The following is a 14,643-nucleotide window of genomic DNA, read 5'->3' on the forward strand; positions in this document are numbered from 1 at the left end:
CTATTGGACTACAACTTCCACAATTCAGTCGTATAACTATCGTAGTGAACTGGGCACAGGGAACGTTATTATTATACACACTGCAGGCAGCACAGCGCCGTCTATAGGATGGGCTGAGTGACCACAGCTTCTGACGACTCGGCCAGTATGGCAGCTGAGCTCACTATACTGAGTGGAGGCTTGTCCACCGAGCTAGAGGCGGCTGGTTTCCTTATCCAGGTACTGGGAGCTGCTTGTTTCTAATCATCATTACCTGTGGCCATTGTATTATACTATATATTACCATGTACATAGAATTCTCTATGGCCAGTGTGGAGGTAACCCCATGGTGTGGATTGCTTGCAGAAGAGCCACACTGCGGTCTCCTCTTACATCTGATCAAGTTCAATACTAGTGAGTTTGTTCCGACAAACTTGTTGCGTGTCTCCACTAGATTTCCTGGAACGGCGATTTTGTTGGAACAAACTTGCTTGTGTGCTACCTGGCTTAGAGGGGTTCTATGGAATCATTTATACTATAAGTGTTTATCTAGGGCTCCAAATTGCATTTTATTCACGGCGCGTCGCCTTGTAAATAGAAAACAGAAATACTTTGCATAGGGCATAACAGGTGATAGACTACTAATATGCTATAGGTTAGCTTGAATATACTTGGAGCACCTCCCAGAAACTTTTCGAAACTATTTTCCCAAAATAATGTTGACAAGTTCTAAGGTTTTTTTTCTCTGAAAAGCACTGTTCTCCAGGGAACAGAAATTTAACACTATCCCACCCACAAATGTACTGTGAAAGTTCCCAAGAAGTCAAAACATGACCTTCAAGCAGAAGCTACAGAAAGACCAGGGCTATAAGGACAAACTATCTCTAGGCAGATTCCACAAGAAGGTGGCTGAATCGTGAGATGGATCACAGTGAACAAGATGGCGCCTGGAGAGAAATATGATATCCATCACAATGAGCAACAGGGGGTATAAAAATAACAATGGCGCTATACTCGCCTCTCTACAGTCCTGTGCAGCTAGTGGTGATATCACTGCCTAAACATGCTTACACAATTCATAGATATTGTAATTTATCCCCATTTGTCAAAATCTGCTGTTGGTCTTTTCTATACAGATTTTGGCCATGATCTAACTTCCAAGTTGCATTGGCTCAGAATATAATTCATGTTTGATTCTTTTTTGCGTGTTGACTGAATCTCAGCAGCTGCCAATTCATTTTAATGGAGTAGATAATATTTCTGCAATTGACCACCGATGCTGCCAGAGCTTCCTGAAGCATTCAGTACGGCTAAAGGGGCAGGGATTTCATTGTGATAAATTGCCCCCCATGGAGCGAGTTGGTAAGAACGAACCCATTCATGTACAACCAACCGTGGAGTACTTTCTGTTCAGTGACTGGATACGCAGGTGTATTGAGTGACACTGTTATGCTCTGCCAAATGTGAAGGGACACTGTCGGTGGACAGTCCAAGGTCAGGACATGCAGAGCTGCTTCAATCTCATATGTTCTTGTCTCTACTCTAGGGAGATCCACTGTGGAGTGCAAGACTTCTCCATACTAATCCTCAAGCAGTTAAGACTGTGCACACCAAGTAAGTGGGTGTTACTATCTATTTTTATAGAAAACAGATTGAGAGTCCTCGGTTCCTGAAAACTTTTATTGGGTAACTTAAAAGATAAAAATTACAAGTTTGCAAATTGGGGCTTTTCATCAGGCATGGTTTTATAATTCAATATCTGGATAACACAAAAGACATATGAAAACTACAGTGATGGCACAAGTGATAAGCAACAGAACTATCAATGTGAGGAAAGGAGGAAACAATTAAAAGAGTAAATATTTTAACAGGAGTGGGAGTTTTATTGTCTTTTGATTAGGATCTCATCCATTGTTTACATCTTTTTCTTTCATGATGTGATGACAAGATTTCAGTTCTAAGCTCCTGTGCTGTTTCACCAACATACATTAGAGACCTCCAGTAGAACATCTGGTAGATACAATTAGATAAACCCCATTGTGTGTGGTACAGATGAAGTTTCCTGGGACACTGTTATGTCTCTGTTATTGTACAAGAGGACGGTGAACTTTTTACAGTGATGTTTTTTAAGGTCATGAGCTTGTGTGTAAAACAGAAGAGGGGAAAATTTTAGGTGGCCTTCAATTTGTAGAATAGGGTGTAATTTGTGTGCAGTTTATATGTTTGGTTTATTTATTTGTAGGACTTGTTCTCTTGGTATAATAACCTGTGAAAGGAATAGCGCGTCAGAAATGTATTTGGGTGAATCTATCATTTCTAATCTGCCATAAACACCCGTAAGCATTTGTAATCTGAGATAAAGGTGCAGAGACTTGCACTTGCTGTCCCATTGTCCCATTACCAGAGAACAAACTTTGAGAAAGTCTTTGGGGCAGAATTAATCCTCTATAACAGAATTCTGTAGTGATTTTCACCAAAAGCTGACTGATAATAATTCCTTTATTTATATATCGCTCACAGATTCTGCAGCGCTGCACAGAGCTTGCCGGATCAGTCCCTATCCCCAATCGGACTCACAATCTAATCAACCTACCAGTATGTTTTGGAATGCATTGTGCCACATTTATTAAGGGTTTTTAGACCTTTTTACATATAGTATTACTAGACCGCCTTATACTATCCAGCATTCATCATCCAGATTCATCATGAAGCATCAGACACAGATAAGTCTGGTGCAGCACAAGACTATCCAGATTTCACATGAACGTATCCCTTCTCCAGTTCCGTATTTCTGTGCTGTATGAATCTGTATATATTGTTAATGGTTCGGTGAAACAAAAAGATGGGACTCCTATAAAGCAGACATTTGCTCTTCATTAAGAGATGTTGTGATGTTTTCCATTTATCCAGCACTCTCAGTGGGGTATGTTTATAAGATAAGATCATTTATTATCCCCAGCTGGGAAAATGGTGTCACATTCCATAAAAAAAACTCACATTGATAGTCAGTCAGTCATTGCTTCCTAAGTGGACAGTTTGATTTCACAGAAGTTTGATCTATTTTGAGTTATATTGTGTTGTTTAAGCGTTCCCTTTATTTTTTTTTGAGCAGTGTACAGGCCGTCTCCGGGTTACGTGCAGGATAGGTTCTGTAGATTTGTTCATAGTTTGTATGTAAGTCTGAACTGTATATTTTATAATTGTAACCCCAGCCTGAATTTTTTTGGTCTCTGTGACAATTGGATTTTAAAAATGTTGGATTGACATAAGAACCAGGATTAACTAACTAAAGTAACTAAAGTACAGTAAATTACCAATATCTAGTGGTCGTCTGTAAGTTGGGTGTTCTTAAGTAGGGGACTGCCTGTATGTACAGTATGTATGTGTATGTATGTATATGTATATAATTTACAAAGAGCAAACAAAATGCAAAAAAAAAGACGTACATGATAAAAAAAAAAGTATCCAGATTAATAGGGTCAATACAGTTATGACAATTAATTGTTGACGAGGTGGAGTATATTTGCCACAAAATAATTTTTGTTTAACCCTCAGCACAATCGAGCGTTAGTATAAATCATACACATGACCCTTGGCATCCTGGGTTTGGGATACACCAGATAGAGATGGATAGAGGTTGCGGAGGGAACTAGCTTAGTCTTATTTCTGTTGTAGTTCAGTGAATGACAATAAGACATCCTGGTCATAAATGTCACAGAACAGTCATCCTTATGAGGGAGGGCAGAGCTCCACCATAAGGGCATTTCCTACACCGCCCTAGAAAATTGGGGGAGTTTTTCGGCCTTCTTCCAGACAGCCAATTTATGTTGTGGTAGCAAGGTGAACTCTGCCATCTCGGGACTTCAGCAGTGGTCACTATTATCTAGTACACAAAATACATTCACCTGTTTTTTGTTTTTATGGGAATGGTTATGTGTTTCTGAGGATTTTTTTTTTTTTTAATCCAGTTTCCTACACAGTGGCGCCAATGTTCTGAGCACAGCAACCTACCAGGCCAGTATTGAAGGATTTAAACAGCATCTTGGGCTGAACTTTGAAGAGGCAGCCAACCTTTTTACCGTAGCCGTTTGCCAAGCAAAAGAATCGTCAGACGCCTTCATACGGCAGCACGCAGGTGAAAACCTCTACATCTATGGTTGTGTTTTCTGGGGGATACTGATGGAAATGTAGGTGTTTTATTGTCATCCAGTGTAGAAGTGTGAACTAGCTTTTCTTTTGTATTAATTATTGTTTTTGTTTTGGAATTTTCTAGATATATTGTAGAAATATGCAAGTGAAACAAGAAATAAAGGCCATGGACACCTTTGTGCAAAATAAATGCATATGGTACTAAGTAAAATGGACTTGTTTTTTGGCCATGCGTTTATAAATCATAATTTCCAAATAGCAGCTTCTTCTACATTGACAATTTTGGCTCGGGCGGCTGTTCCCTAGTACTTGTCACATGTATCTGGGTCAGTCCATAGTAAACAAGCACTTTGCTCAACCTGCTTTTTCCATGCACACTTGATAGCAACTATATCAAGAGATAATGGCTGGAGATTTTGCCCTCTACTGTGATTTTATAGCAAGATTTTATCTTGCTGACACTTCACTGACACTGCTAGGAGAGGAAAACTGAGCAGTGAGTAAGCATTACACATATAGGGGAGGGGTTACCCAAGGGGTAGCTGAAATAAGCTTCATCAGACTGAGATTCATCCTGAGACATGGCTTGGCTGTAGGTCTTGCTAGAACTTGTATCTGAGGCTTGTACAAAAGGGTAGTTGACCTTCTGGCAAATTTTGGTGACCGATAAGCAGGAGAGTTATGCTGTGTATAGCAAATGCTGCCTGGCACAAAGGGTAGGACATTTTAACCCCTTAACCCAGGGCCGATTCTAGCATATTTGCTGCCTGAGGCAAATATTAAAATGCTGCCCCCCCCCCACTCCTGACCGCTCCCTGTTAAGTAAATCCTTAAACTTTACTAACAATTAACAACCCTACAGACAGCGCACTGACACTGTGTGACTGACTACAGGATCTGAGAGGCATTAGTGGCATCTAGTACCTTATAGATAACAATCTCTTCCATCAGGAGGACTTTATTCCGGGTTCTCCAATCCATGAAGTATCACTGCTAAATTCACGGCCAGATGTCTTCAGCTCCGTGCAGCATCTCCACCCGGTGTCCCTAAAAATACCACAGTCACTTACAGTATAAAGTCTCCTGGATAACAACACTGTGCTCCTAAATAATATATACCCCTCACAACACAACTGACCACACTCTCCCCACATACAAAACATCCCTTCATTATATATATATATATATATGTCTACTGGAATTATAGCATGCTAAGCACCAATCAATATACAACACCCCCAATTTATTAATACAGACCCCCCCAACATTTGGTTTACATGATGCAAAGTAATCTATTGTATCCTATAACTAATATATCCTACCCTGTTATTATGTTACATGATTTTACATACAGTGCAACCCTGATCAAATATATAGCACCCCCTAATGAATATATATATATATATATATATATATACCATATATATATATATATATATATATATATATATATATATATATATATATATATATATATAGCCCTGCTCTCATATATTTAAAGGCCTCGTTATTCAACCCCCAATTAAATTATATACAGCTCCGATATACAGATCCCCTACAGCTTAAATAAAATCTTGCCCCACATATACACATATAGTAATATACTGTATCCTATATACAGCGCCTGCAGCTAAGTAATATACTGTACACGATATACAGCACCCCAGCTTAGTTATATACTGTATCCTATATACAGCCCCCCAGTTTAGTGATATACTGTATCCCATATACAGCCCCCAGCTTAGTAATATACTGTACCCCATATACAACCCCCCCAGCTTAGTGATACTGTATCCCATATACAGCCCGCAGCTTAGTAATATACTGTACCCCATATACAACCCCCCCAGCTTAGTAATATACCATATCCCATATACAGCCCCCCAGCTTAGTAATATACTGTACCCCATATACAGCCCCCCAGCTTAGTAATATACTGTACCCCATATACAGCCCCCCAGCTTAGTAATATACTGTACCACATATACATCCTCCCAGCTTAGTAATATACCATATCCCATATACAGCCCCCCAGCTTAGTAATATACTGTACCCCATATACAGCCCCCCAGCTTAGTAATATACTGTATCCCATATACAACCAACCCATATCCCCCCCAGTATAAAATAATTATGGCCCCATATAATATACACTGAATCCCCCCCCCCCCCAGTATAAAATAATTATGGCCCCATATAATAAATACAGCACCCCCCCCCCAGTATAAAGTAATTATAGCCCCAAATAAAATATACAGAACCCCCCCTAGTATAAAATAATTATAGCCCCAAATAATATATATAGCATTCCATCATTCCCCCCCAGTATAAAATAATTATGGCCTCATATGATATATATATATATATATATATATATATAGCGCCCCCCCCCCTCCAGTATTAAACGTTTTCTAGCCCCATAAAATACATACAGTACATAACATGACTCCCCACACACTTATTAGACACAATTAATTAATAGAGATGAGCGAACATACTCGTCCGAGCTTGATGCTCGATCGAGCATTAGCGTACTCGTAACTGCTCGTTGCTCGGACGAATACTTCGCCCGCTCGAGAAAATGACAGCTCCCGCCGTTTTGCTTTTTGGCGGCCAGAAACAGAGCCAATCACAAGCCAGGAGACTCTGCACTCCACCCAGCATGACGTGGTACCCTTACACGTCGATAGCAGTGGTTGGCTGGCCAGATCAGGTGACCCTGGGATAGACTAGCCGCTGCCCGCGCTGCTCGGATCATTCTGTGTCTGGATGCCGCTAGGGAGAGAGCTGCTGCTGGTCAGGGAAAGCGTTAGGGTGTTCTATTAGCTTACTGTTAGGCAGGAGTGATTCAACAAGAACCCAACAGCCCTTCTTAGGGCTACAATAACGTTATACTTTTTTTTTTATTTGCTTGTGGCTGGGCTTGCTGGCACTAGTAGTGCAGCTAGTACCATATTGTGAGGAATTTGCAGGGGGACTTGCTACCGTTGTGTTTAGCTCTTAGTGACACACATATCCACCTCAAACACCAAAGTGGGAAAATTTATTAGGGGTTTGATTTCAATTAGGCACAGTCTGCCAGTTTCTTTTTATTTTACGTTTATTTTTTTAATAACTCAGTGTCATCTCATCTTGCATAGTAGTGTGCTTTCATACTTGGCTAGAAAATAGCCATAGGAGAATCCAAACGGCTTACTTACGCCTACAGTAGCGTTATATATATTTGATTTCTGGTTGATCTGCTGGTGGCTGTCCTTGCTGCAGTGCATCTACTAGCAAATTGTGAGCAATTTGGAGTGAGACTTGCGACCGCTGTGTTTTGCGCTTAGTGACGCACATATCCATCGTAAAGACCGAAGTGGGAAAATTTATTAGGGCCCGGGGTTGTATTTCAATTAGGCACAGTCTGCCATTTCCTTTTTTATTTTACGTTTATTTTTTTCATAACTCAGCGTCATCTCATCTGGCATAGTAGTGTGCTTTCATACTTGGCTAGAAAATAGCCATAGGAGAATCCAAACGGCTTACTTACGCCTACAGTAGCGTTATATATATTTGATTTCTGGTTGATCTGCTGGTGGCTGTACTTGCTGCAGTGCATCTACTAGCAAATTGTGAGCAATTTGGAGTGAGACTTGCAACCACTGTGTTTTGCGCTTAGTGACGCACATATCCATCGCAAAGACCGAAGTGGGAAAATTTATTAGGGCCCGGGGTTGTATTTCAATTAGGCACAGTCTGCCATTTCCTTTTTTATTTTACGTTTATTTTTTTCATAACTCAGCGTCATCTCATCTGGCATAGCAGTGTGCTTTCATACTTGGCTAGAAAATAGCCATAGCAATAGGATAGCATCGTTTGGTTTTAAAAACTAAAAAACACAAAAAAAAAACCAAAAAAAAAGTTAAAAAAAAAAATTCAAGTTATAACTCTCATTTTCAAAATGTTTAACCCGAGGGTTAGGGGTAGAGGACGAGGGCGGGGACGTGGGCGTCCAACTACTGCAGGGGTCAGAGGCCGTGGTCCTGGGCGGGGTGAGACACCACCTGCTTATGAGGGAGCAGGGGAACGCCGCAGAGCTACACTCCCTAGGTTCATGTCTGAAGTTACTGGGACTCGTGGTAGAGCACTGTTGAGGCCAGAACAGTGCGAACAGGTGATGTCGTGGATTGCCGATAATGCTTCGAGCAATTTGTCCACCAGTCAGTCTTCCACGCAGTCCACCCATGTCACCGAAATCGGCACTCCTCCAGCTCCTGCACCTCAGCCTCCTCCCCCCCAGTCTGCCCCCTCCCAGGAAAATTTGGCATTTGAACCGGCATACTCTGAGGAACTGTTTTCTGGACCCTTCCCACAGTCACAAACCACTTGTCCGGTTGCTGCTGAGCAATTTTCCGATGCCCAGGTTTTCCACCAGTCGCAGTCTGTGGGTGATGATGACCTTCTTGACGTAGTGGAAGAAGTGTGTAAAGAGGTGTCCGACGATGAGGAGACACGGTTGTCAGACAGTGGGGAAGTTGTTGTCAGGGCAGGAAGTCCGAGGGGGGAGCAGACTGAGGGATCGGAGGATGATGAGGTGACAGACCCAAGCTGGGTTGATAGGCCGGGTGAACACAGTGCTTCTGAGACGGAGGAGAGTCCTCGACCAGAACAGGTTGGAAGAGGCAGTGGTGGGGCCAGACGGAGAGGCAGGGCCAGAGCAGGTGCATCAGCGCCAAATGTGTCACGTAGTGAAGCTCCCGTGGCGAGGGCTCCCGCGGCGAGGGCTAGATTTTCAGAAGTCTGGAGGTTCTTTAAGGAAACACCGGATGACCGACGGACTGTGGTGTGCAACCTTTGCCAAACCAGGATCAGCAGGGGTTCCACCACTACTAGCTTAACTACCACCAGTATGCGCAGGCATATGAATGCTAAACACCCCACTCAGTGGCACCAAGCCCGTTCACCTCCGGCCGTGCACACCACTGCTCCTTCCCCTGTTTCAGCTGATAGTCAGCCCCCTGCCCAGGACCCTGGCACAAAAACCCCATCGTCGCCTCCACGATCCTCCACAGCATCCACCAGCGTTCAGCTCTCCATACCCCAGACGCTGGAGCGGAAACGCAAATATAGTGCAACCCACCCGCACGCCCAAGCCCTTAATGTCCACATCTCCAGATTGCTCAGCCTGGAGATGCTGCCCTATAGGCTAGTAGAGACCGAGGCCTTTCGCAACCTCATGGCGGCGGCCGCCCCTCGGTATTCGGTCCCCAGCCGCCACTACTTTTCCCGATGTGCCGTCCCAGCCCTGCACCAGCACGTGTCAGACAACATCATCCGTGCCCTGACCAACGCCGTTTCTGACAAGGTCCACCTGACCACGGACACGTGGACGAGTGCTGCCGGGCAGGGCCACTATATATCGCTGACGGCACATTGGGTTAACTTGGTGGAGGCTGGGACCGAGTCTGACCCTGCGGCTGGTCATATACTGCCGACGCCAAGGATTGCGGGGCCTACCTCGGTCCAGGTGTTTCAGGCCTACTATGCCTCCTCCTCCTCCCACCCCTCCTCCACCTCCTCCTCCGAACTACCATCCGTGGGCATGGCGCCATCAGTCGGTAGCTCTAGGCACAGCAGCAGTGCCGTAGCTAAGCGACAGCAGGCGGTGCTCAAACTGCTGAGCCTAGGCGATAAAAGGCACACCGCCCAAGAACTATTACAGGGCATCACGGCGCAGACTGATCTGTGGCTGGCACCGCTGAACCTGAAGCCAGGCATGGTTGTGTGTGACAACGGCCGTAACCTGGTGGCGGCTCTGCAACTCGGCAGACTGACCCATGTGTTAAATCTGATAGTTCAGCGTTTCCTCAAGACATACCCCAATCTGTCTGATTTGCTCACGAAGGTGCGCCGCATCTGTGCGCATTTCAGGAAGTCCAGCACAGATGCTGCCACTCTCAGGGCAGCGCAGCGCCGCCTCCAACTGCCCGCTCACCGACTGTTGTGCGACGTGCCCACGAGGTGGAATTCAACACTGACCATGTTATCCAGAGTTTACCAGCAGCGCCGAGCGATTGTAGACTGCCAGATGTCAACTTCCACCAGAACTGGTAGTCAGGTCAGTCAGCTTCCTCAAGTCTACAATGAGGAGTGGACGTGGATGTCTGATATCTGTCAGGTGCTGAGTAACTTTGAGGAGTCAACACAGATGGTCAGTGGCAATGCCGCCATCATCAGCCTCACCATCCCGCTGCTTGGCCTGTTGAAAAACTCTCTGATCAGCATGAAGTCGGAAGCTTTGCGCTCGTCACAAGAGACGGGGGAAGAAGATTCCCTTGTTGATAGCCAAAGCACCCTTAGGTCTGTTTCTCAGCGCATATCGGAGGAGGTGGAGGTGGAGGAGGATGAGGAGGAAGAGGAGGAGAATGTTGGCGAGACACAAGAGGGGACCATTGTTGAGTCCTTCACTGTTGAGCGTGTATGGGCAGAAGAAGAGGAATTGGAGGAGTTGGAGGAAATGGACAGTCAGGCCAGTGAGGGGAGTGAATTCTTACGCGTTGGTACCCTGGCGCATATGGCAGATTTCATGCTAGGCTGCCTATCCCGTGACCCTCGCGTTCAAAGAATTTATTCCAGCACCGATTACTGGGTGTTCACTCTCCTGGACCCACGGTACAAGCAAAATCTTTCCACTCTCATCCCTGGAGAGGAAAGGAGTGTGAGAATGCATGAATACCAGCAGGCCCTGGTGCACAAGCTGAAACAGTATTTCCCTTCTGACAGCGCTAGCGGCAGAGTGCGTAGTTCTGCGGGACAAGTAGCGAGGGAGAGTAGGCGAGCAGGCAGCTTGTCCAGCACTGGCAAGGGTACGCTTTACAAGGCTTTTGCCAGCTTTATGTCACCCCAGCAAGACACTGTCACCTGTCCCCAGTCTCGGCAGAGTAGGGCTGATCTTTACAGAAAGATGGTGAGGGAGTACGTAGCTGACCATACCATTGTCCTAAATGATCACACAGCTCCCTACAACTACTGGGTTTCAAAGCTGGACATGTGGCACGAACTGGCGCTGTACGCCTTGGAGGTTCTTGCCTGCCCGGCCGCTAGCGTCTTGTCCGAGCGGGTTTTCAGTGCAGCTGGTGGCATCATCACCGATAAGCGTACACGCCTGTCGACTGACAGCGCTGACAGGCTGACGCTTATTAAGATGAATAAAGCCTGGATTTCTCATAATTTCCAATCTCCACCAGGTGAAGGAAGCTCAACCTGAATAATTTATCCACTCCTCCTCCTCCTTCTCATTTTCCTCCTTCTCCTCCTCTTTGTAGAGTAAAGCAGAGGAAACTGGCTATTTTTTGACAGGGCCCACTGGCTCTAGCTATAGTACTTTATGCATTTAATTTTTCTGGAGGGCCACCGACCCGGTCCTCTGTTTTAAACAATTTTTGGGAGTGCCACATACAGGCACTCAATCTATTCAATTTTTCTGGAGGGCCACCTACCTGCTCCTCTGGTTTGAAAACTTTTTTGGACTGCCACATACAGGCACTCAATCTATTTCATTTTTCTGGAGGGCCACCTACCTGCTCCTCTGGTTTGAAAACTTTTTTGGACTGCCACATACAGGCACTATCCAAATTAAATTGTCTCCATAGCAGCCTCCACACGTTGTCTCCATTGCTACCTCCAAAAGTCGTCCATATAGCTGCCTCCATACATCGTCCCCTTATCAAACGAGGTGTGTCAGGCAGAAATTTGGGTTGTTTTCATGGATTCCACATCAAAGTTGTTAACTTTGTCGCCACCCTGCTGTGTTATCCACAAAATATACTGGCAAACTTTTATCATTTACCAATATTATTTCAGCGCTTCTTGCGCATCTGTTTACATTCCCCTCACCCGCCATATCCTAAACTTATAAGAACGCTACTACACTTGATCTTATACAAAAGGTTCTTAGAAGTGCTGTTTGGGGAGTAGCCTAGAGACAGGGGCTTGGATTGGCGAAAGCTCGCCTGGCAGCAGAGTGCCAGCTCCATGCGCATCAAGCGCTTCTTGCGCATCTGTTTACATTCCCCTCACCCGCCATATCCCAAACTTATAAGAACGCTACTACACTTAACTTGGTGCAGGCTGGGACCGAGTCTGACCCGGGGGCTAGTCATATACTGCCGACGCAGAGAATTGCGGGGCCTACCTCGGTCCAGGTCTCAAAGGCCTAGTATACCTCCTCCTCCTCCGAATTACCATCCGTGGCCATGGCGCCATCAGTCGGTAGCTCTAGGCACAGCAGCAGTGCCGTCGCTAAGCGACAGCAGGCGGTGCTCAAACTGCTGAGCCTAGGCGATAAAAGGCACACCGCCCAAGAGCTATTACAGGGCATTCCACATAAAACTTGTTAACTTTGTCGCCACCCTGCTGTGTAATCCACAAAATATACTGGCAAACTTTTATCATTTACCAATATTATTTCAGCGCTTCTTGCGCATCTGTTTACATTCCCCTCACCCGCCATATCCCAAACTTCTAAGAACCTTTTGTATAAGATCAAGTGTAGTAGCGTTCTTATAAGTTTGGGATATGGCGGGTGAGGGGAATGTAAACAGATGCGCAAGAAGCTCATGATGCGCATGGAGCTGGCGCTCCGCTGCCAGGTGAGCTTTCGCCAATCCAAGCCCCTGTCTCTAGGCTACTCCCCAAACAGCACTTCTAAGAACCTTTTGTATAAGATCAAGTGTAGTAGCGTTCTTATAAGTTTGGGATATGGCGGGTGAGGGGAATGTAAACAGATGCGCAAGAAGCTCATGATGCGCATGGAGCTGGCGCTCCGCTGCCAGGTGAGCTTTCGCCAATCCAAGCCCCTGTCTCTAGGCTACTCCCCAAACAGCACTTCTAAGAACCTTTTGTATAAGATCAAGTGTAGTAGCGTTCTTATAAGTTTGGGATATGGCGGGTGAGGGGAATGTAAACAGATGCGCAAGAAGCGCATGATGCGCATGGAGCTGGCGCTCCGCTGCCAGGTGAGCTTTCGCCAATCCAAGCCCCTGTCTCTAGGCTACTCCCCAAACAGCACTTCTAAGAACCTTTTGTATAAGATCAAGTGTAGTAGCGTTCTTATAAGTGCTGTTTGGGGAGTAGCCTAGAGACAGGGGCTTGGATTGGCGAAAGCTCACCTGGCAGCGGAGCGCCAGCTCCATGCGCATCATGCGCTTCTTGCGCATCTGTTTACATTCCCCTCACCCGCCATATCCCAAACTTATAAGAACGCTACTACACTTGATCTTATACAAAAGGTTCTTAGAAGTGCTGTTTGGGGAGTAGCCTAGAGACAGGGGCTTGGATTGGCGAAAGCTCGCCTGGCAGCGGAGCGCCAGCTCCATGCCAAGATCCAACTAACATAGTTTTAACTGCAGCACCTTTAATCTACTACTAGTTCACTGCCTCCATACATGGTCCCCTTATCAAACGAGCTGTGTCAGGCAGAATTTTGGGTTGTTTTCATGGCTTCCATGTTAACTTTGTCGCCACCCTGCTGTGTAATCCACAAACTTTTATCATGTACCGATATTATTTGAGCGATTCTTGCTCACCTCCTTTGGTTCCTCTCTGCCACCCATTGGTTTGAAGCCTGAGTCCATTTAAGGTATGTCGCCATGCCACTCTCTAGGCTGCCGCTGCCTCTGCATGCCGTCCCCTATAGTGTCAGGGTCAATTATTGGATGTTTTAGATGCTATCTAGCTTCATTCTGTCACTCTGTCATGGCCATGCTGTTGCCCATAATTTTGGCATAATGGTGCGATTAAGCAGCCTCAGAGGCATCCATGCATGCTGCCCCTGCTGTTTCCTGTCCATTTCCGTGGTGTTTCCATCCTTTTCTGAGGTTCCCAGGTGTTTGGCCAAGCTTCCCTGTGCAGAGCCTTGGTCCCCTTGAAAAATGCTCGAGTCTCCCATTGACTTCAATGGGGCTCGTTATTCGAGACGAGCACTCGAGCATCGGGAAAAGTTCGTCTCGAATAACGAGTACCCGAGCATTTTAGTGCTCGCTCATCTCTATTAATTAAAGTACATGAAAAATAATAAAATCATACTTACCTGCAGGCAGCTGCTCCCTCGGCGCGCAGCCCCGGTCTTCATGCGGCTCTTCTGTGAGCCGCGGCTCCGCACAGTGACACAGGCGGCGTGACGTCATGACGTCTGTGTCACTGATTAGAACGGAGCGACGCAGCTGCCGGAAAGGTGCTGCGTCGCTCCGCATATAAATCTGTGTCTTAAAGAGACAGGCGCGATTTATTTAGCTGGTGGGCGATTTGGGCGTTAATGGACGCCCAAGTCGCCCACTTTAGAGCGGCAAATTTCGCCGCCCTTTACAGGGACCTGCATTCTGCCGCCTGAGGCAAGATTTTCATCTCGCCTCATGGCAGATGCGGCCCTGCCTTAACCCCTTAATGACCGCCCTGTCGGGAATCTACGTCGGTCATTAAGGGTACTTCTTCTGACGCGACGCCTTTCTACGGCGCCACGTCAGAAGAAGATTT

The 14,643-nt window shown here is 45.7% G+C and overlaps 1 protein-coding gene across 2 annotated transcripts in view; it reads left to right on the forward strand.

Moving 5' to 3' along the window:
* The first annotated feature begins 6 nt into the window (after positions 1-6).
* LOC140118092 (uncharacterized) overlaps positions 7-14,643 on the forward strand; it is a 23,995-nt gene continuing 9,358 nt past the window's right edge. Inside the window, exons 1-3 of one of the 2 annotated variants that reach the window (XM_072135525.1) lie at positions 7-219; positions 1,526-1,593; positions 3,948-4,114. In XM_072135525.1, the coding sequence (XP_071991626.1) occupies positions 148-219; positions 1,526-1,593; positions 3,948-4,114 (307 nt within the window). In that variant the 5' untranslated portion in view covers positions 7-147. The remainder of the gene's footprint in view (positions 220-1,525; positions 1,594-3,947; positions 4,115-14,643) is intronic. The other variant, XM_072135524.1, reaches the window with a different exon arrangement.

Source organism: Engystomops pustulosus, chromosome 2 (assembly GCF_040894005.1).
Source record: "Engystomops pustulosus chromosome 2, aEngPut4.maternal, whole genome shotgun sequence".
Lineage (NCBI taxonomy): Eukaryota > Metazoa > Chordata > Amphibia > Anura > Leptodactylidae > Engystomops > Engystomops pustulosus.